This window comes from Canis lupus, chromosome 14, assembly GCF_003254725.2.
Source record: "Canis lupus dingo isolate Sandy chromosome 14, ASM325472v2, whole genome shotgun sequence".
Lineage (NCBI taxonomy): Eukaryota > Metazoa > Chordata > Mammalia > Carnivora > Canidae > Canis > Canis lupus.
Window position 1 is genome coordinate 30,718,944 of NC_064256.1, and position 20,560 is coordinate 30,739,503.

General features: G+C 37.0%; 1 protein-coding gene across 1 annotated transcript in view; it reads right to left on the reverse strand.

Moving 5' to 3' along the window:
- CRPPA (CDP-L-ribitol pyrophosphorylase A) overlaps positions 1 to 20,560 on the reverse strand; it is a gene marked incomplete at its 5' end in the record, with an annotated part of 293,261 nt that overhangs the window by 192,230 nt on the left and 80,471 nt on the right. The window contains one exon of the mRNA XM_035698317.2: positions 4,318 to 4,422. Coding sequence (XP_035554210.2) covers positions 4,318 to 4,422 — 105 coding nt within the window. The remainder of the gene's footprint in view (positions 1 to 4,317; positions 4,423 to 20,560) is intronic.

A 20,560-nucleotide genomic window follows, 5' to 3' on the forward strand; every position in this document is an offset into this window, starting at 1 on the left:
TCTTTGTGCTTCTGTACAATATTTCATCTGAGTCAGGTATGTAACTAAAAGAAAAAAAAATATTCAATAGAAGAGAAACCTAAAACTCAGAGCCAGAGCAACAGCCTTCTGACACGGAGCCCAGGCTTATCCTCAGCTACCTCAAGGTGGATTCTACAGGACACTAATCGCACCTACTTGTGTCACTCTGTGTTGACACTCAATAGAGTAACTTAGACTTTTCAGAGCCTAGTTCAGTTGGCCACCATCTTAATGTGAATCAGAACACTTAGTCCCCTCTTTCATATCTTTTAACTTATAAGAAAATGAGTATGTAGCTCCAATAATCAGAAGTCAGAGAATTCTAAATTTTTAAAAATACATTTTAAGCTGAGTGAAGTAAGTCAGTCGGAGAAGGACAAACATTATATGTTCTCATTCATTTGGGGAATATAAATAATAGTGAAAGGGAATATAAGGGAAGGGAGAAGAAATGTGTGGGAAATATCAGAAAGGGAGACAGAACGTAAAGACTGCTAACTCTGGGAAACGAACTAGGGGTGGTAGAAGGGGAGGAGGGCGGGGGGTGGGAGTGAATGGGTGACGGGCACTGGGGGTTATTCTGTATGTTAGTAAATTGAACACCAATAAAAAATAAATTAAAAATAAATAAATAAATAAATAAACAAACAAATAAAATGTGAATGGGAAAGAAAGAAAAAAATAGAAAAAAAAATACATTATAAGACACAAATTCAGATTTGGTGATGTATTTATTTTTTTCCATTTCATCAATTAGGTCTATCTAGAAAATATTTCTTTCTTTAGACTAGATGACTAAATGAAAACCTCTAAAAAGAAAATGGTCACCACACTGTTTTTTGAGATTAAAAAGAAGTGAGACTATTTTGTTCTTAAAAAAAAAAAAAAAAAAAAGTACCTCTCATCAAAAGAATTCCTGAAAAGTCCGTTATTTCAATAATATGTGATGACTCAAACACTTCAGAAACTCCTCCTAACAAGTATTTTCAGACAATGGAACACAGTTAAATTTCTTCAATACCTGGTTATAAATCTTTTATGCTTTAAGGAGAGTAAAACAAAAAGAAACAAAAAGCCTGTTCAAGTAGTTCTATATAGTAAGTGAGCAAGTATTTAAGTATATTGGGACAAATATATGGTACAATTATCAATTAAAGGAATGGAAGTTTTTATGTCCACTAGATGAAATTTTGTCAAGTAACAGTGTGCTCACTAAGGCCTGGCAAGGCAACCCCTCAGGGAAAGCATGAGAGCCAATTCCTATCCCAGAGATCAATCCTGTTTGCCTCTGTGATTGGTTGTCTTTATCATGGGGAGTAGGGAATGTCCTCTACCCTACATGGTGATTTAGAGCAATTAATGTTTCCTCCAGGCCCCAAAGGAGACATTGTAAGAGGGGTGATATAACTCTGAACATTTACTTCTACAAAAAAGTATGTAAAATACAAAATAACTCTCCTGGGATTTCTGGTGACAGTTCAAATAGTCCTACATGCAAGGCCTGAGACATTTCTAGGCATTGCTCACACCACTGCCCAGGTGAACTCCCTGACTTCTGAGGGGCAGGGGAAGGTATTCTGGATTTGTATTTTAGAATCCTCCTTTGCTTACTTTATACAAAGTATAAAGTAGTAAAATGCTGCCTGAAATGCATTTTTCACCATTTCAGGATTTATCAATCATATGCCAGCCACCTGAGTTCAGTATCAGTTTCAGCCTCATTGTACTAAACCTTTTTTTCAGATTCAAATTTTTAAAAATGGTAGCACTTTTGGTTTTAGTATAGAATTAGAACACTAATTTTTAGTGTAGATTCCATTGCTTTGGTTTCAACAGAAAATGAAAAACTCTTTTATCCATACAAAATGTCAAGATCACAAAATTAAATGAGAAGCCTATACTGAAGACAATTCAATGTCATGAAGAAGCTCAAGAGGACTAGAGCAATAGCTAGGAAAGTATCAGAAGAAAATAAAAGGGTGGTAGGAACAGAAAATGATGAGACAGGATGCAGGAAGAGTAAACAGGAACCCTGAAACTGCCATACTTGCATCAAAATAATTTCACTTCAATTATCAGAACTACTTAAAAAGACCTCCGAACTGCCATTTGAAGGACTTTTTGCCCAATCCATTGCATTACATGCCCTTTTGGAATCCAAGATCCCATTATTCAAACATTGTAGAGAATGGGGCTCTTCCAACCCTCATCCCTCCCAGTTTGTAAAGCAATACTGAATGATGATCCCTCAGGGCCTACGTGTGTGGAATGTTTATTAACGTCCTAAGGTTCCTGTAACAAAGAACCACAAATTGGGTGGCTTCACATTTATTCTCTCACACTACTGGAGGCTAAAATCTCAAATCCAGGTGTCAGCAGGACCAGTGGTATCTGAAGACTATTTATAAAAGAACACTTCCTGGCCTCTTCCTACTTTTCTGTGCTTGCCAGCCATCCTTGGCTTTCCTTTGCTTGTAGATGCAACACCATAGTCCCTGCCTCCATCCTCCCTGGCATTCTCCCTTCATCTCTCTCCCTCCTGCTATTCTTCTATGTTGAGTTCAGGGCCTATGCTATGCCAGTATGACCTCAACTGAACTTGACGAGACATGCAAAGACACTTTTCAAATAATGCCTCATTCCCAAGGGCCAGAGTTAGAACTCAAACAAACCTTGATAGGGGGTACAATTCAACCCACAAGGGCATTATAAAATGATTCACCAGGGAAATGAGGAGAAGCACCGGGAAGCCAATGCCTGTTTAGTGCACGGACACTTGGTGCCCATGAAAGAGAAGCAGAACACCAGGATGTGAGAACTAATATCGTGTTGAGAAAGCAGTAAAATAGGAGATTTCACTAAAGAAAATCTAGAACAAAATTGAAATAAATTTGTGAGGAACAAATGGAAAATTTCAAGAATAGTGTGTTACTTTCCTCTCATCTACAGGTCTCAGGGTGCTTGATAATTTTCAAAAAGGCTCTGAACACCCACAGACATAGATCACCACACACCCTAAGACAACAAAATGAGGCCAGAGTGTTAAATGAATGTGTTAAGAACAATAAAACTTGTGAGTTTCCACTTAGTTCTCCTCTTTCCTGAAAATCGTCTACCCCACAGTCAAAAGGGGTTGTACAGAGATGTGAGTCAGGATCTGTAACAAAACACCTAGCTGGTGAACACTATAGTCCTCACAATATGTTTACTATCCTCTGAGCCATAGATAGAAAAGGATACACAAAACAAGTAAAATGTTTTCCCTTCTGGGTTGAAGACATTTGGAAATCCTTAAAAGAACAATAATACTACATGAATTTTCTTTACCAGGCAATAGTCCAGACATACGAATATTTGGTAATTTCAGAACATTTTAAGTCTGTTTGAGACGATCTGAGCATGCAGCGAGGAGCATGAGGTTACTGTACAAAATACCTAATGAACTTATAGGGCTTTCTGTTTTGTTTTTAAGTCAATGAGAAAATAGGACTCTTTCCTTAACAGATTTACATGGCTGCTTTCTAAAGATTTCATCCCTTATTCAAAAGCAGCAATACTTCAAAAAATAAAACCACCCTACCCTATTTTAGAATCTACTTTTCAGTTCAACACATTTCTACCTTCAAAACAGAGGAAGGCCACACTGTGAAACACTCCAGTTTCCATGGGAAGTTTTACTAGGGTAGTGCTACAATCACTTTCACTCCCTCAAAAACGAAGTTTGTCATTAGGAGTCAACCTTACTATATTCAAGAGTCCAACTCCTCATTGGGGCCACTAAGTGGGTCCAGTCATCCACCCCACTGAGTCAGAACTATGGCAGATTTTCCTTAACCCAGTTAAGTTGGAGTTGCCACCCCCAAGGCCTAGAACAAAATGTTGCTACTGTGGAAAGGGGGGTTACATCCTCAATCCAATTAAGTTTAAGGCAACAGAATATAAGAATAGAGAGAGAGAGAGAGAGAGAGAGAGAGAGAAGAAAAAAATTGAGTAAAACCATCTTATCAGCTAAAATGGAATTTTAATAAATTATCTAAAAGTGAATTTTCTGGAAACCAAGACATAGAAACCATACATACTGTGATGCTCAGAAAACCCAGTGAAACTCTTAATGCCTGTAAGGTATACATACATACATACCCTTATTCCTCAAAATACTGTTTAACTCTGAAACCAACGAGTTTTATACTACTCCATTTTCTAAAGCACCTGGGAAGTGTTTAGACTCGTAGAATGTATCTTAGGAATGACTTATAAGCACAGCCAAGAGCCAGAACAAAATTTCAACTTCCTTACCTTCCAGAGGTCAGGCGATCCTTCCACAAGTTTGGCATGAACATGGCCATACTTTAAAGCCAATTGCAAACACTCAGTTCCAAATTCCAAGTCGTAGTCACTACACTGGGCAGGAAAAAAAAAAAAAGTTTAAATATATTTTTAAGTAAATCACTTTTTAAAAATTTTATAATCAAGCTATAAGGACAACCCCCATGGACATTTATATTAAGATTTTTGCATGCCACAGCTTTGTTTCATTTTATTATTTTACATATCAATGCAGGTCTTAAAAATTTATATTTTGATTCTGAACACAAAACATTTCAATATTCCATTATTAGACAAAAACGGAAAGGCTCGAGGCACCTGGGTGACTCAGTTAGTTGAGTGTCTCACTGTTGGTTTCAGCTTAGGTCATGATCTCAGGGTCATGAGATCTAACTCCGCAGTGGGCTCTATGCTCATCAGGGAGTCTGCTTCAGAGTCCCTCTGGCCTTCTCCCTGCTCTTACACATGCATACACACTCTCTTAAATAAATAAATCTTAAAAGAAAAAAAAAATGGGAAGGCCTCTAGTAGATTTAGTTAAGTATAAGCAACATTTTTAAGCATTTTAAGCAAAACCATTAAAATGATCAATGTAATTCAGCTGAACAATACTGTGTGCCTATGCTGTCCAAACCCTGTATTAAGGGCCAGTATTTAAAGATAAAGGAGACATGTATTATGTCCTCAAGGAACTCAAATCTTAGACTGATATATAACAGACTATGACAGATGAACACCAGAAGAATATCTACAAGTAGACCAGGAGATAAAATACTTATTTCTGTGTGAAAGCATTAGAAAAGTCCTTTCAGAGGAAATGATCTCTGATTTCATTCTAAAGACTGAATAAAATTGGAGAGAGGTAGACCTTTAGGGCAAAAGGTGGCATACAGAGTTTCAGACACCTGACAGATTTGTGTTTTAGATCAAACATACCCAGATAAGAAAGACTGCAGGAAGGCCACAGATATCATCATGGCATTTAGCATACATTGCCAGTGCTGTTTTGCTGTACTAGAAATTCCAAAATTCTAACTGCAATGTTTTTGTTAAAATAATGGACAAGAAAATAGAACCATCAAATGTACATAATCCCAAACTGACTAGAATTGTCTCTCAGCTTAAATCTTCTCTTCTAATATACTATTTAACATCACATATTTCTTAGACTTTGTAATTTTTTTTTTTAGTATTTTTTTTTTAATTTTTTTTATTTATGATAGTTACAGAGAGAGAGAGAGAGGCAGAGACACAGGCAGAGGGAGAAGCAGGCTCCATGCACCGGGAGCCCGATGTGGGATTCGATCCCGGGTCTCCAGGATCGCGCCCTGGGCCAAAGGCAGGCGCCAAACCGCTGCGCCACCCAGGGATCCCCGACTTTGTAATTTTTTTAAAAGTATTATCAACATTAGTTATATTCAAGTAAGACAAATTTTGTTAAGCCTCTTTTTTGTACTTCCAACCACTGCATAGACTATTCCAGCAGTACGTAAACTCTATATACGATAAACAGAATGCTTCCTTTAACACGTGGTCAAATCCCAAAGATGACCAGCAATAACTCTCTTCCTCATTCTTTTTAAAGGCAAGATAGTTAACACATTTGTGGAAAGCCTTAAAAGTGTTCACAAAGTACATACTGAGAGACCACCACAGAAACAGGTACTTCCTTGTTAAATGGGAAAAACCTCTTGTCTTAGGTGGTGGAAAGAGAATTACTTGATGCTATACTCCTACCACTCACATGTTGTACCAGCCAAGATGGCAGCAGCCTATAAACTGTAGGAAGTCTATAGGATACCAGTCACTCTGGTATGGGAATGGTAAACAGAAAATTCTGGGTCAAGTATATATGAAACACATATTAGAAAGGGAGGTGAAGGAATCTTGGCAAGAAGAGTTGCATGAATGTGTCACTCGTTGTATGCAGTACTACTACAACTATTTGTGGGGGTTTTGGTGGTTCAAAAAAGTACATGCTTAATAACCAACTAAATTCTGAATTTCTACATTTCTCAGTAGCACTGATGATTTCTACTCTTGTGTAAGATATGGAAAGCTGGAAAAAATGTTCATACCTTAAGAAAAATCATATGAACTACAAAATCCTAACTTCTTCTTGAAGGCACCAGAGCTGAGGTCACAAGATGAACAAAGAGCCTTAAATCTAAGAAAAGATATGCCTCACCAAAGGATAGAGAGGATGCCATCACCCGTTCACCTATGGTACACAACAAGAACAAGAGACAGCAGATGCCAGAGAGCAGGTAAGAAGAAACAAACAGATAATTTCAAAATATTGGTAAGTACTGAGTTGGGGGTGATTAGGAGAATACAGAACCTCTGTGAGTCACATACTCAACAGGAGTGTTTTCACCATTGCAGGCTCCCCTTCAGTAACCTACTACTACAGGCTCACAAATGGTATATTACTCTGAAGGTGACTGTGACTACATCTACATTCTAAACTCATGGCCTACACTAAATGTTTTTAAGTTAAAAACAATGGTAAGATAAAATAATTTAAAAATGAGAAATTAATACAAAGGCAAGCAAAAGAAAACAACATATGGAACAAATAGAAAACAACTAGCACAATAGATTTTAAATCAAGAAAGTTAATCAGTGTGTAACTGTTGAAAATTTTTATCTTTATCATCCATCATGGGGATCATAGTGATATCACTGTGTACAACATACACACACTGATGCTAAGAACCCTCTGCCCCCTAAACTTGCAGCCCAAAAGATGTTAAACAATATTCCACACAAGGAGAAGCCCTGAGTATACTGCTGTCAGAGGTCCCCAAATACAGTCCATCTCAGTCATGTTACACTGAAACTCAAAGTCAAAAAGCTCCACCTACAAGCGGAGCTACCACCAAGTAGGTAAAACCTACCAAGTGCAGTCTTCAACACATGAACATGAGAAGAAAAGCCAGATTTAAGTGAAACCCAAGACTAACGTGAAATTTAAGGTCAAAAAGGCAAAAAATAAAATCTTTTGGAGGAACTCTGCAGTTGAAAAAGAGACCAGCACGAGAAAGTGTTTATTCTCATAAAATAGGATGTTATTTAAAAGGGTGGAAAATAGAGGGGAAAAAAAACAGTGACCACAAAGTCCAATATGTTAAAAAAAAAAAAAATCAGAACAAAAAGAGTAGGAGAAAGAACTAAGTATTTCAAAAAAATTACAATAATCAAGAACATGAGTTTCCAAATTAAAAAGTCTCACGGAATGTAGAAGCTAATGAATGAAAATACTCCAAACCCAATTAATAGCAGCGACAAAAGGTCTCCTATAAAGCAGGAACCTAAATTTGTTGAGACATAATAGCAACAATGAAAATTAGAAAAACCAAGGAATGGTTCCTCCATTATTTTGAAGATAATGATTCTCAACATAAAACTGTACTTCAAGAAAACTTATTTATCACATGTAAGGATAGAATATAGATTTCTACAAATACTGAAGGTCTCAACAGAAATTTAGTTTCTGCACTCTTTTTCATTCCAAGTTTCTTAGGATTTGTTTTTTTTAGAGCAGTTTTAGGTTCTCAGTGAAGTTGAGTAGAAGGTATGGGTATTTCCCACATATCCCTACCCCACTCCATACTCACAGCTTCCCCCACTATCAAAATTCTACACCACAGTGGTCCATTTGCTAAAATCGGTGAGCCTACACCAACATATCATTATAACTTCAACACCACAGTTTACACTTGGATTCCCTCACAGTTTTTACTTTTTTATGAGTTGGCACAAATACATAACAGTATATATCCATTGTTTTGGTATCATAAAAAGTACTTTCACTGTATTAAAAATTCTCTGCCTTCCTATTCATCCTACTTCTTGCCTCCAACCCCCATTAACCATTGGATTTTTTCCTGCTTCCATAGTTTTGCAGAAATCATTTACTTATATTCCTGTTAGAGTATGCAGCCTGTTCAGATTGGCTTTTTTTTTTTAAACATAACATCACACATTTAAGTTTCCTCTATGTCTTTCAAGTCCTCATAGATCATTTTTTTGCCCTGGATAACATTCCATTTGCTGGATATACCATAATTTATGTATCCATTCACCTACTGTGAATCATCTTGGTTGCTTCCAAGTTTTGGTAATTATGAAAAAAGCTGGTATAAAACACATGTAGGTTTTTGTGTGAAGATAAGATTTCAACTCATTTGAGTAAATATGAAGAAGTGCAATTACTGTATCATATGGTATGTTTAGTTTTGTAAAAAAACAAAAAAACAAAACAGACCTGTCAAATGGATGTGCTATCTTGAACTCTCACTAGTGAGAATTCCTGTTATTCCATATCCTCACCAGCATAGGTGTTGGCATTCTAAACTTTGGCCATTTGAATAGATGCATAGGGCTATCTCATTGCTTTAATTTGTGTTTACCTAATGACATGGGGTGTGGAGCATCTTTTTATGTGTTTATATGCCATTTTTGTATCTTCTTTGATGAGCTACCTATTGAGGTTTTTTACCTTTTTGATTTTTTCTCTTATTTCTGAATTATAATTTTTTTTTAATGTTTTGGATAAGAATCCTCCATCACATTGGTCTTTCACAGGTATATCCTCCCACCTTTTGGCTTGTCTTTCTTTTAGGATGACCTTGGCAAGGCACAACTTTTTTTTTTTTTTTTTTTTTTTTTTTTTTACAACTTTTTAATTTTAATGGAGTCCAGCTTATTAATTCTTTTGTGGATCACGCCTTTGGCATTTTCTCTAAAAAAGGTATCACCATACCCAAGGTCAACTAAGTTTTCTCCTCTCTCCCAGGAGTTCTATGCTCTACATTAAGGTCTATGATCCCTTCTGAATTTTTGTAAAGGGTAAAAATTGTGTCTGGATTCATTCTTCTCATGTGAATGTTTACTTGTTGCAACCCTATTTATTGAAAATACTACCTTTGTTCCATCGTATTTCCTTTGCTTTTTTGACAAAAATCTGTCATTTACATAGTTTATTTCTGGGATCTGTACTCTGTTCCACTGATTTGTCTATTCTTCCACCTACCAGTTTTCATAACTGTAGCTTTACAGTAAGTCATGAAGTTGACTCAGTCCTACAACTTTATCCTTCTTCAATATTGCACTGGCTGTTCTGCACTTTCTGACTCTATATAAAATCTAAAATCAGGGATCCCTGGGTGGCGCAGCGGTTTAGCGCCTGCTTTTGGCCCAGGGCGCGATCCTGGAGATCCGGGATCGAATCCCACGTCGGGCTCCCGGTACATGGAGCCTGCTTCTCCCTCTGCCTGTGTCTCCGCCTCTCTCTCTCTCTCTCTCTCTCTCTCTCTCTGTGACTATCATAAATAAATAAATAAATAAATAAATAAATAAATAAATAAATAAATAAATAAATAAAATCTAAAATCAGTTTTCATCTACAAAAAACTTGCCAGGTTTTTTGTTGGAATTGCTTTGAGTCTACAGACCACATTGGAAGAACTGATATCTTGGCAATATAAAGTCTTCCTATTCATGAATACAGAATAGATCTCAATGTATTCAGTTCTTTAACTTCGCTTAGAGTTTTGTAGCGTTCCTCCTATGGATCTAATACATAATTGGGCAGGTTTATAAGTATTTTATTTTGGGGCCACTAAACCCAAATGATGTGTTTCAATTCAAATTCCACCTGTCCATTTCTATTATACAGTAAAGTGGTGGACTGTTGTTTAACAACCCTTAATTATCCATCTTTTCTACAATCACTTATTTTCAGTTTAATTCTTCCAGGTTTTCTTCCAAGACAATTATGTTACCTGCAAAGAAAGTTTTATTTTTGCCTTTCCCACAGTACTTATTTCCTTTTCTTATTAACTAAGAATTCCAGTGCAATGTTGATAAAGGAAAGGCGAAAGAGTACATTTTTGTCTTGTTGCTGATTCATGGGAAACTTCTAGCTTAGCATTAAGAATAATGTTAGCAGGGGAGCCTAAGCAGTTTGTTGGTTGAGCGTCTGACTCTTCATTTCAGCTCAGTTCATGATCTAAGTCCTGGGTGGAGCCCCACACTGGGTTCCCCACTCAGCAGGGTGTCTGCTGGTCTTCCTCTCCCTCTGCCTCTGCTTCTCACCCCACTCGCATGCACATGCACACTCTCTAAAATAAATCTTTGAAAAAGAAAAAAAATTATGTTAGCTGTAGGTCTTTTGTATATAAATTGAGGAAGAACTCCCTCTACTCCTACTTTGCTAGAATTTTATGAATAGGTGCTGGATTTTGTCAAATACTTTTCTTGCATCTTTTGAAATAATTGGTTTTTTTTTCTTTTTCAGCCTGTGATTGTGATGGATTGTAGTTGATTCTTTTAAAGATGAACTAGTCTTGAATACTTGGGATAAATCTCAGTTGGCTAAAGTCTTAAATTCTTTACATACATTGTTAGATTCCACATGCAAATGTTTTGTTGAGGTTTTTTTCATGTATGTTCATGACATAGTGATGGGTTTTATTTTCCTGTCATTTTTTTTTAATTTTATTTATTTATTCATAACAGACACAGAGAGAGAGAGGGGGGCAGAGACACAGGCAGAGGGAAAAGCAAGCTCCATGCAGCAAACCTGATGTGGGACTCGATCCCAGAACTCCAGGATCACACCCTAGGCCGAAGGCAGGCGCTAAACTGCTGCGCCACCCAGGGATCCTCTTTTCCTGTCATTTCTTTGTCTGCTTTTACTAGTAGGTTGGCATCAGAATGAGTTAGCACTCCCTCCCTCTGATTCTATCTTCTAGGAGAGGATATAGAGCATTGAAATAATTTTCTCTTTAAACATTCGTTAGATTTTACAAACAAAAAATTCGTTAGATTTTAGATTCATTTTCAAATGAATCTGGACTTCATGCTATTTTGGAAAATATTGATCTATTTCTTTAATAGACTTAAGTCTACTCAGTTTGTCTATTCTAATGTGAGTTTCAGCAGATCATCAATCTCAAGTAATTCTTCCATTTCATCTAGGTTATCAACTGAGGGTAGTGTTATTTATAATATTCTCTCATTATCCTTTTAATTTCTATCAGTTCTATTAAGATGTCCCCAGACCCCAGTTAGTAATTTTAGTATTCTCTTCTTTGTGCAGTGTACTCTATTAATCTTTTCAAAAAAAAAAAACTTTTGGGTTTGATTTTTGTCTTACTGTTTTCCATTTAACTCATTTCTGCTCTAGGTTTTATCATCTTCTATTTACTTGGGAATTTTTTTGGTCTAATTCCCTAATATGGAATTTTAGATTATCATTTAGATGCTTCTTTTCTAGAATTCAACACTATACATGTACATTCAACACTATATATTTTCCTTTAAGGACTGCTTCTGCTGTATTTCAAAGTAAGTGTTTCCATTTGTGTTTTAGTTCAAAATTCTTTAAATTTCACCTGCACCTGTACTATTGAGGACAGCAGTCTGTCCTGTGGCCTCACTTCTGACCCATCTAAAAAGAGTTGATTTTTCAGTTTGCTCAACTTTTTGGTTGTTCATCATAAAGACTGACCATTTCTAAGCTCTTTGCATGCGTAGGAAAATAAAAGCTCCTCCATGCATTCTTTCTCAGGATCTGGTGCTCCACCACAAAACTGGGAAGTTATATTGGGATGCCTGAGTGGCTCAGCAGCTGAGCGTCTGCCCTCGGCCCAGCGCATGATCCCAGAGACGGGATCAAGTATCACATCAGGCTCCCTGTATGGAGCCTGCTTCTCTCTCTGCCTATGTCTCTGCCTCTCTCTCTCTCTGTGTCTCTCATGAATAAATAAATCTTAAAAAAAAAAAAAAAAAAAAAACCACTTGGAAGTATAGTGGGTAAACTGAAGACATAGGATATAGTAAGCACAATATCCTAACACAGAAGTGGAGTCTCAAGATGATTGCTATCACACGGCAGAATGAGAAATCAAGGCAAAGAAGGCATTGTGCCTCTGCAGGAGTAGCATCTACAAATGGAAAGAAATTCATAGACACAGTCTAAGAACAAACAGAATATCTTTGGAAAGGACATGTACACACTGTCCTTGTATATCCTATTGAAAAAAATTCATGCAACATTTATACAATATGTAATAATGTAATACGCAACATCAGTATTATATTCCCAAGAAATATATGCTTCCAAGTTAAGGATTTTGTCTCAAAACATACGTTTAAAACTTTCAAAAAATGGGATGCCTGGGTGGCTCAGTAGTAGAGCATCTGCCTTCAGCCCAGGGAGTGATCCTGGAGTTCCAAGATCAAGTCCCACATCAGGTTCCCTGTATGGAGCCTACTTCTCCCTCAGCCTATGTCTCTGCCTCTCTTCTCTCTCTGTATCTCTCATGAATAAATAAAATCTTTTAAAATAAATCAATAAAAATTTTTAAAAAATAAAATTTTCAAAAAATCAATCTGATATTCTGGTGATAATTAAAAGTTGCAGAACTTTTAAAAGTCTAAACATGGAACTTGAAAGTAACAGTTTATATGTTACTATATTACAAAATATGAACTGTCATCACAGTAAAGGTATTAATTTTCAATTTGTTTTTTTTTAACAAATTAAAGGAATTTGCCAACTGTATATTAAAATTTATAATCAGTCCTTACAGAGTTTGCTAAATTGATGGAAGTATATGTGTACTCAAGAATTTGAGGCCCCAACTGTGATCTTTCCACATGACAAGTCATGGAGAAGATATTTAAGTAGTCTGTTACTCGCTTTGTTCCGTTTTGAGAAATGGAGAATGAGAATTACTAAAAGAAACAGATACACGAGCTGTCCGGTGTAGTGTCTAATTTCTGGTTATTCCTTGATAAAGTCTGGATATTAGTTATGAATTTAGATAATTAACTATACAAACCGGGGTTTCATAAGTAGCCAGAAGCTTTGATAATACCTAATGTTTATGTAAAGTTCCACTTTCCCTATACCAATATTGGAGTAGCTCTAACCATGTGTACTGAACTTCTTCTGCTTTCCCTCACATCTAGTTTCCATCAAGAAAAATGAGAAAAAATGATTGTAATTGGAAGAATAAAGGCAGAAAATGAGAAGGTAAGTGTGTATAACTACCATGAATTCTCAATTGTGACAATTAGAGTAATGTATACTCTTCATCTATTTTAAAGTACTCTGTAAGTCACACATAGTTGAAGCTTTTTGTTATCTATATATTGCTTTACTATTTTTTCTGTATGCAGTAGTAAAGTTCTATGACCAATGCCAAAGTAATAAACCTCCCATACTTTCCAGTCTTTCTTCATGGATCTTCACTCCACAGTTGACCTCCTTCCCTACCCTTTCTACTATATCATCCTGTTATGCTGCAATACATGCAAACTTATTATGTAACAGGTTCATCACCTCCTAGACCTGAAGGTAATACCAAGTGCTTGACATCATTTTCAAGTAGTATCTACTGCCTTTCCCAACCACCACTTACTTCCAGATGCCCACTGTCCTTCCATAAGAAAATCCTATCCCTCCAGAATTTATGCCACCTGACAAAATCTTCTAACCTTCATAGTACTATCATCTCTCATTACTTCACAGGCTCCACAGTTTTAGGTAGATGGATCAATATTCACTTTTTACTTCAACTACTGACATTACATTGGCTGAATTCCAAGTTTATATACAAAAACTTTCAAATACTCTAGAAGCTTCCTTGACTTTTTATCTTCACCTCAACAACTACTTACTGTAATCAATCCTAGAAACTTGGGGGGTTTTTTTGACAATTATTTAAGACCTTTATTAACAGGTGCTTATCATTTATTGACTTTTTCTGGAAAAAATCAAATTGTAAACTCTTATTGCAAATTAAAAATGAGGTTACTAAAAATCTTGACCAGATATGGAACAGTTTGAAAACTTTTAAAAAGGTGTTGAGAAAAACGAGGCTTTTTTCAAACACATTATCAAAAGGATGTCTTTAGATAAAAAATAATAAAAGTGCCACGTTGCATAGATGAAACAGATAGTTCTACTATCTATCTAGTCTATGGCCAAAAAGCAAGCACTTAAGGTCTTCAGCTCCAGTCTTTTGTTCTTTCCTACACTGGAATTTCATCTTCATTTCTTTGTGTTGGATGACTAAACCGGGTGATGGTAGAGACGGATTGGTAAATCTGTGTTTGCTCAGCCCCGCCCTGCTCAGCCTCCAGAGCAGATGGATTCTAAGCTGTTGGATGGGCTGCTTTTGTCTGTCATCTTATGGTTTAGGGTTTTCTGGGCATCCACGTCTGTAATTGAAGCTGCAGCAGTACTGATGCTGAGGTGGCCGCTGACCTTGGGTCTTAAGTCCTTCATTTTCTTTATGTTGTTCATTATCCTTCTCGCTAGACTGTCTTTGTTCAGGAGACCCCAGAAGGATGGCTGTCTATAACCTCCATAACCACAGTACACATTGTCTCACTGGTCCACCTTGCTCTCCTGCGCCCTGGTTGTCAGCACATTCCACCATGTTCTCCCTGCACAGGAGTGTTGAAATACAGGGAGGGGGAGGCCCACAGGGTCTCTGTAGTAGTAAGGTGGGAACCGCCACCTGCAGTAGGGCCTGTGCTGTGGCGCCTGGCCTTCGCAAGCACTCTCCCATCCCTCGATCTCTCCCCCACTTTTACTATTCTGGTAATTCCACTGGTAACTGCATGGATGATCACTGCAACATTGAAAGGGTCTACACTGCTTACCATCTGCTGCATATTTACTGCCTTGCACCAGAGTTCCAGTAGGGCCTGTCCCATTTGCTGCCTCTGCACCCTTTTCTCCATCATCATCAAACTCCATCTTCTCCATGTCCTACACTGTGAAGATACTTTTGTTCTTCTTTATGGCAGACTGGTGTACAAATATATCTTCCTTGGTGTTCTTTGTTAAGGAAACCATATCTGTTTCTTACACTGAACCATTTTACCTTTCCCAAAACCTCTGATGGGATTAGCTTATTGACCCTTTCTGCTGGCACCACTGCCCTTGTTGTCCCCTTTGATTTGGGCAATGCCGAGCAGGGGTAGGGGTGGATGGTGGGTCCCAGTGACCAGGACTGACCCAGCTTCTGTGCAGCTGCATCTCCTCAGGTGTGACAGTAACTAACCTTGAATCTGCTCTCCGGCTCATCCTACAGACCCAAGCCTCGAAACTTTTATTTTTTCCTTTTTATCCTATGGATCCTTTATTTCAATTGCTTTTGTCTTTTTTTAATTCAAGCATAGAGACACAAAATGTTACATTAGTTTCAGGTACAGTGATTCAACAAGTATATACATTTTGCTCGGGTCACAAGTGTAGCTACCGTCACCACAGGACACTTTTACAATACCACTGACTACATTCCCTATGCTGTACTTTTTATCCTAGTGACTTACACATTCATTAACTGGAACTCTGTGCCTCCCAATCCCTTCATCCATTCTGCCAGCCCCACATACATATCCCTTCCTTTGGCAGTCACCTGTCAACTCGAGTTTACCTGTATCTGTGGCTCCTCTGATATTTTTAATTTCTACAATTCAAGTCTCTGACCAGAACCTCCGATCCACCATTTCTTTTACTCTCTCCTCACATTAAACTTGCCATTTTACCTCATTGAGACCTCCAACACTATAAAATTACCATTTGATCTTGACTGGAAAACTTTTATTTTCTTAGACTGCCCTTAAAAAAAAAAAAAAAGAATCAGCAAACTACAATTGAAGGCATTAAAAATTTATCAGTAGTTGCCTTCATCTATTATCTATCTACTAGATTTCCTTTATAGACTCCAACTATAAATCAATCATTGTTCCATTCCCTGCATTTTCAATTTATATTTTTATCAGTTTTAAGTGAACATAGTTTGAAGAACCAAATATCTTTACATGATTTCTTACAAGAAAAGTTTACTTCACCCCCTTCACTCTAATTTGTCTCCCCCAGATACAATTATCTTTCCTTCTTTCAACTGATTTAGTATTTGCTTCCATGTTTAACAGTCAACTATTGTAGCAGTACAAATATACGATCTCAGTGGCATATGGTAATAAGCTTCTATCTCAGTCACAAAGCTAGGAGTTGGCTAGATGATTGTGCTTCAAGCTGCAGTGCTGTGAGCTGGCTGTAGCAGCTCTGAGCCATTGATCACCCTCTGCAAGACAGACTGGAGGGGCTGCAACCAAACAGTGTATGCCTTCCTAACGGCAATACTGGAACCACAGCAGAGCAAGCCCAACTGTAAATTACCCTTAAGCCTCTGCCTATATCATGTCTACTAAAATTCAAAGTCAAGAGACCCAATCCAGAATCAACCACCAGGGAAATATATTTCACTCACCAAGAGGCCAGGGCCAGAGCACATGAGCTGAACAGTGTCAGACGACTGAAAAACTGGGGTCAACTAACCTACTTACCACAACATATCTCTAACCATACTTGGGATACTACCTTTCTATCTTCTGAATTGGCCCCTCTATTGAAGAATTAATTCTGTCCCCTCTCTTCCCAACCTCATACACTAATACTTACCATTCCCCATCACTCAAAAGTCATAATTTTGGTTAAATCAGCCATCACTGACTATGTAAACATTCCTCCCAGCTAAGTCATAGAATTCCCCTCTTACACATTCCTTTGTCTTCCCTGGAATTAGAACTTATCTTTTAAACTAAGCGTTTGGTTTTCTATATACTTATGACTCATTCAACAGCTAACACTTAGGTATTTGTTTAGTTCTACTCTTAAGATGTTTGGATACAAAGCACTTCCCCAATTTTATATTCCTGAAGTAATCACCCTTGGAGTCTTCTGAGCTTTCTCAATCAACATGGACTGTTTGTTCTCTGCTAGTCACACAGTTATCAATCTAAAATCTGCCTGTACCATCACTGTGGGGATAACCTACATCTCTCCTGCCACGGATCTCTTATCTTCTGCATCCCATGTAGTCTGTCTTGAATTACTACTAAATTTTTGTGGAACAAATCCTGTAATAGTTTTCTGAAAAGAGGGAAGTTTTTAAATCACTTTTTACTGCCTCACTTCCTTCTCTTCAGTTTTTTTTTTTTTTTTTTTTGGACAACTTTTGTTGTTGAGTATTGGCTCTTTGATTGGACTTCTAATTTTCTCTTTCCTGTATTTCATACTTTTGTCCTTTGGGAAAGAGTTTCTCAGATTTCCTTTTTATCCTAGATCTTTTATTCTCTAAATGGTTTTTTGGTGTTTTGGGGTTTTTTTGTTTTTAGCATTTTGAACTTGTTTCATGTTGGCAGTAACTTGATCTTTTTAATGACATTTACTTAAAAAAAAAAAATGTTTCTTTTCCAGCCTATTTGCTGTATCCTCCATGTTCTCTTTTGTTTCATTCTCTATCTTCCACAGTAATTCTGTGAAGAGCATTCTTTAAATGGTCCACTAATACTTGTCAGCCTGTATTTAAGAGTGGAGGATTCAAAAGCTATTAAGCCATGAGGGTAGAGTTGGATTTTGCAAACAGTAAGCTTCACCATAGTGTGAGGGGATCAAATTGTTTATAGGGGAACCTCTGTAGTTAGTATTTTTAGGTCTTTATTTTTAAACTGGATAGATTCTCCAAACAAAATTCTTTCAATTTTCAGCCAAGAAGAAAAGCAAAGCCACAGGATACTGACTGTTGATTGGGGCAAGGGCCATGGCCTTCCCCATTGAGCCAGTAGTAAGCACATGGTCTCTGAGTCACTATTTCAGGCAAGGCAATCATTCTTCTGCTGTACCCAATGTTTTCCCAGACACAGAATACTTCACCCTCCATCTTTTGTCTCGGGGTAGGAATTGAGTTGTGGGGAGGAGAGGATGAGTTACACATCACACTGCTTCTTTAACAGTTTTTAGTAATCTCTCTAAGTTCTCCACTCCCACTCAGTTCTAAAGGTGCTGTCAGGCCCTCAACTTTTGGGGAACTCTCCTGTAGATCATTTTAATTCCTAGCTTTCCCTATCACTCTCTTACAATTGAATCTTCTCACATCTAGTGTGCCAGTTACTATTAATTCGCCTGCTTTCTGGCTATTTGTTTACCACTGTCCCCCCTTATTATCCTTATTCTGGGGGTCTGTTTCTAATCACTTTCTAGTAGATTTTTTAAAGATTTTGTTTGTGAGAGAATTAATGAGCATGGGGAAGGGCAGAGGGAGAAGCAGACTCCCCACTGAGCAGGGAGCCTGATGTGGGGCTCCATCCCAAGACCCCAAGATTGTGACCTAAGCCAAAGGCAGACGTTTAATAGACTGCCACCCAGGTGCCCGGCTTTCTAGTAGCTTCAAATTAGGTTTCAGGAATTATCAGAATTATCTAAGTGTTCAGTCAGTTAGGTTTATCCAGAAGCTGGAGTATATGCATTTTAATTTCAAATTGTTTTCCATAAAGGTGGTTTCAATTTATATTCCCATAAACAGTATATGAGAATGTAGCAAAGTTGTTAACATGAGGCCTCAGAGGGATTGAAAGACCTATGAATAAAAGTATTTTGTGTATAATGCAGTTATTTTTCTGGGAAAGGATTCCTCCAGTCTGAACTTTTATAATACAGACTGAAGCTTGGATCCATTGTTTTATGGTAATTGTGTCATGGTCCATGGCTACAAATAATCCAATTATCTATCTATCCTTCCAGCTTTAACATCATTCACAGTATTATTTTTGCAAGGCAGCCTGGGAAGTTTGCCCAACAAAGAACAATATATACATTAGAGAAAAACTAAATCAAAGGCATGCATGCACAGGTTTCTCACTCTGCAGTTACAGATCCATGCTTAGAATGTTTCAAGTAGAAACAAAATAGCCTATCTTACAATTAGGTAAACAATGAACACCTGCATTCCATTTATCATCTGAAAATCAAATTTTAAGCATTTTGCATACATTTACATTGTTTGAATTATGCAATGTATTCTAGAATTGCACAGAGACAGTTATCCAAGAAGCTTCGTTCTTACAATTTATCAGATCATTTCATGAATAAATAAGCAATTTCAGACTAAGTCCGTATGAGGCTGATAATATAGAAGCAATTCTCATGCTTCAGGAAACAAATTACCAGCGAACCTGGCCAAGGACAGGATTTCTTTGTGTACAAGCTTTTAAATGAGTTTACATAAAATTATACTCCTCAGAGGTTTAAGTACCTATCAACTGAAAACAAATGGTCAATTTATCACATTTTTGCTAATTTTACCCAATCAAAATTCTTTATGAACTTAGAGACAAATACCATCCATACGTATCAGTTGACCACTGCCCTAGAAGATTTTTATTTCTTCTTTGGCCTTCAGATAAATGAAAAAATTAAGATGGGAAAATGAATTACACCAATAATTCTAAAATAGTAGTACATTTAGCCATTCTGTTGACCTTCACAATCAAATATTGTCAAGCACTATTAAAAACTTTCACTGGAATATTCTATTATTCACTCTTATGGATCATCTTTGGAAACGTAAACTGATAAAAGGTTAGTAATAAAATTAAGATTAGAATATTGCCCAGAAACACATTGAGTGAACATATTACACATGTATTATCCAGACCATATAAATTAAGGAAAAAATGGAAACCCTTTGTCATTATCCCACCTCAGAGACAAGGCAGCTTTAAATTTATGAACAGAGAACTATTACAAGGCCACTTCTAGAATATCAAGAGATCATGGTATCTGAAGTAAGTCCAGGAAATTCAAAGAAGGGAGAATTCAAAGCTTCAAGTTATTTCAGTAGCTATATGATTGGTGACATGGTTACCCAGACTGAAAGATATAAAGAAGAGACTAAGCTATTGGCATTAGTTACATCTAAGTTACCTGCAAGACATCTAGTAAAAATATTAAGAAGTTGTAAATACATACCAAACATTCATGAGGGGAAACATGAAAAGGAATGATCAGAAAAGGTGAAGAACATCTGGACATTTACTAAGCAAATATTTATGGAAAATTTACCAAGCATGAAATAGATACTGAGAAGGAGGAATAAAGCTGGGAAAAATCATATAGACAAATTTAAAACAAGGAGATCACAGGCTTATCAGAAGTATGTTCATAGGCTGGGAGAACCAAAGAGAACCACCAATCATTTCTTGAGATTATTTTGTTTTAATTGACACATTGTGTAAGTTGCAAAAAAAAATTAACTGGAGTTCAGTGTAAGCAATTACAACTTTAACAATCTGCTTTAAACCTTAGACACTATCTGAAGTCCTTTATTGACAAGTACAG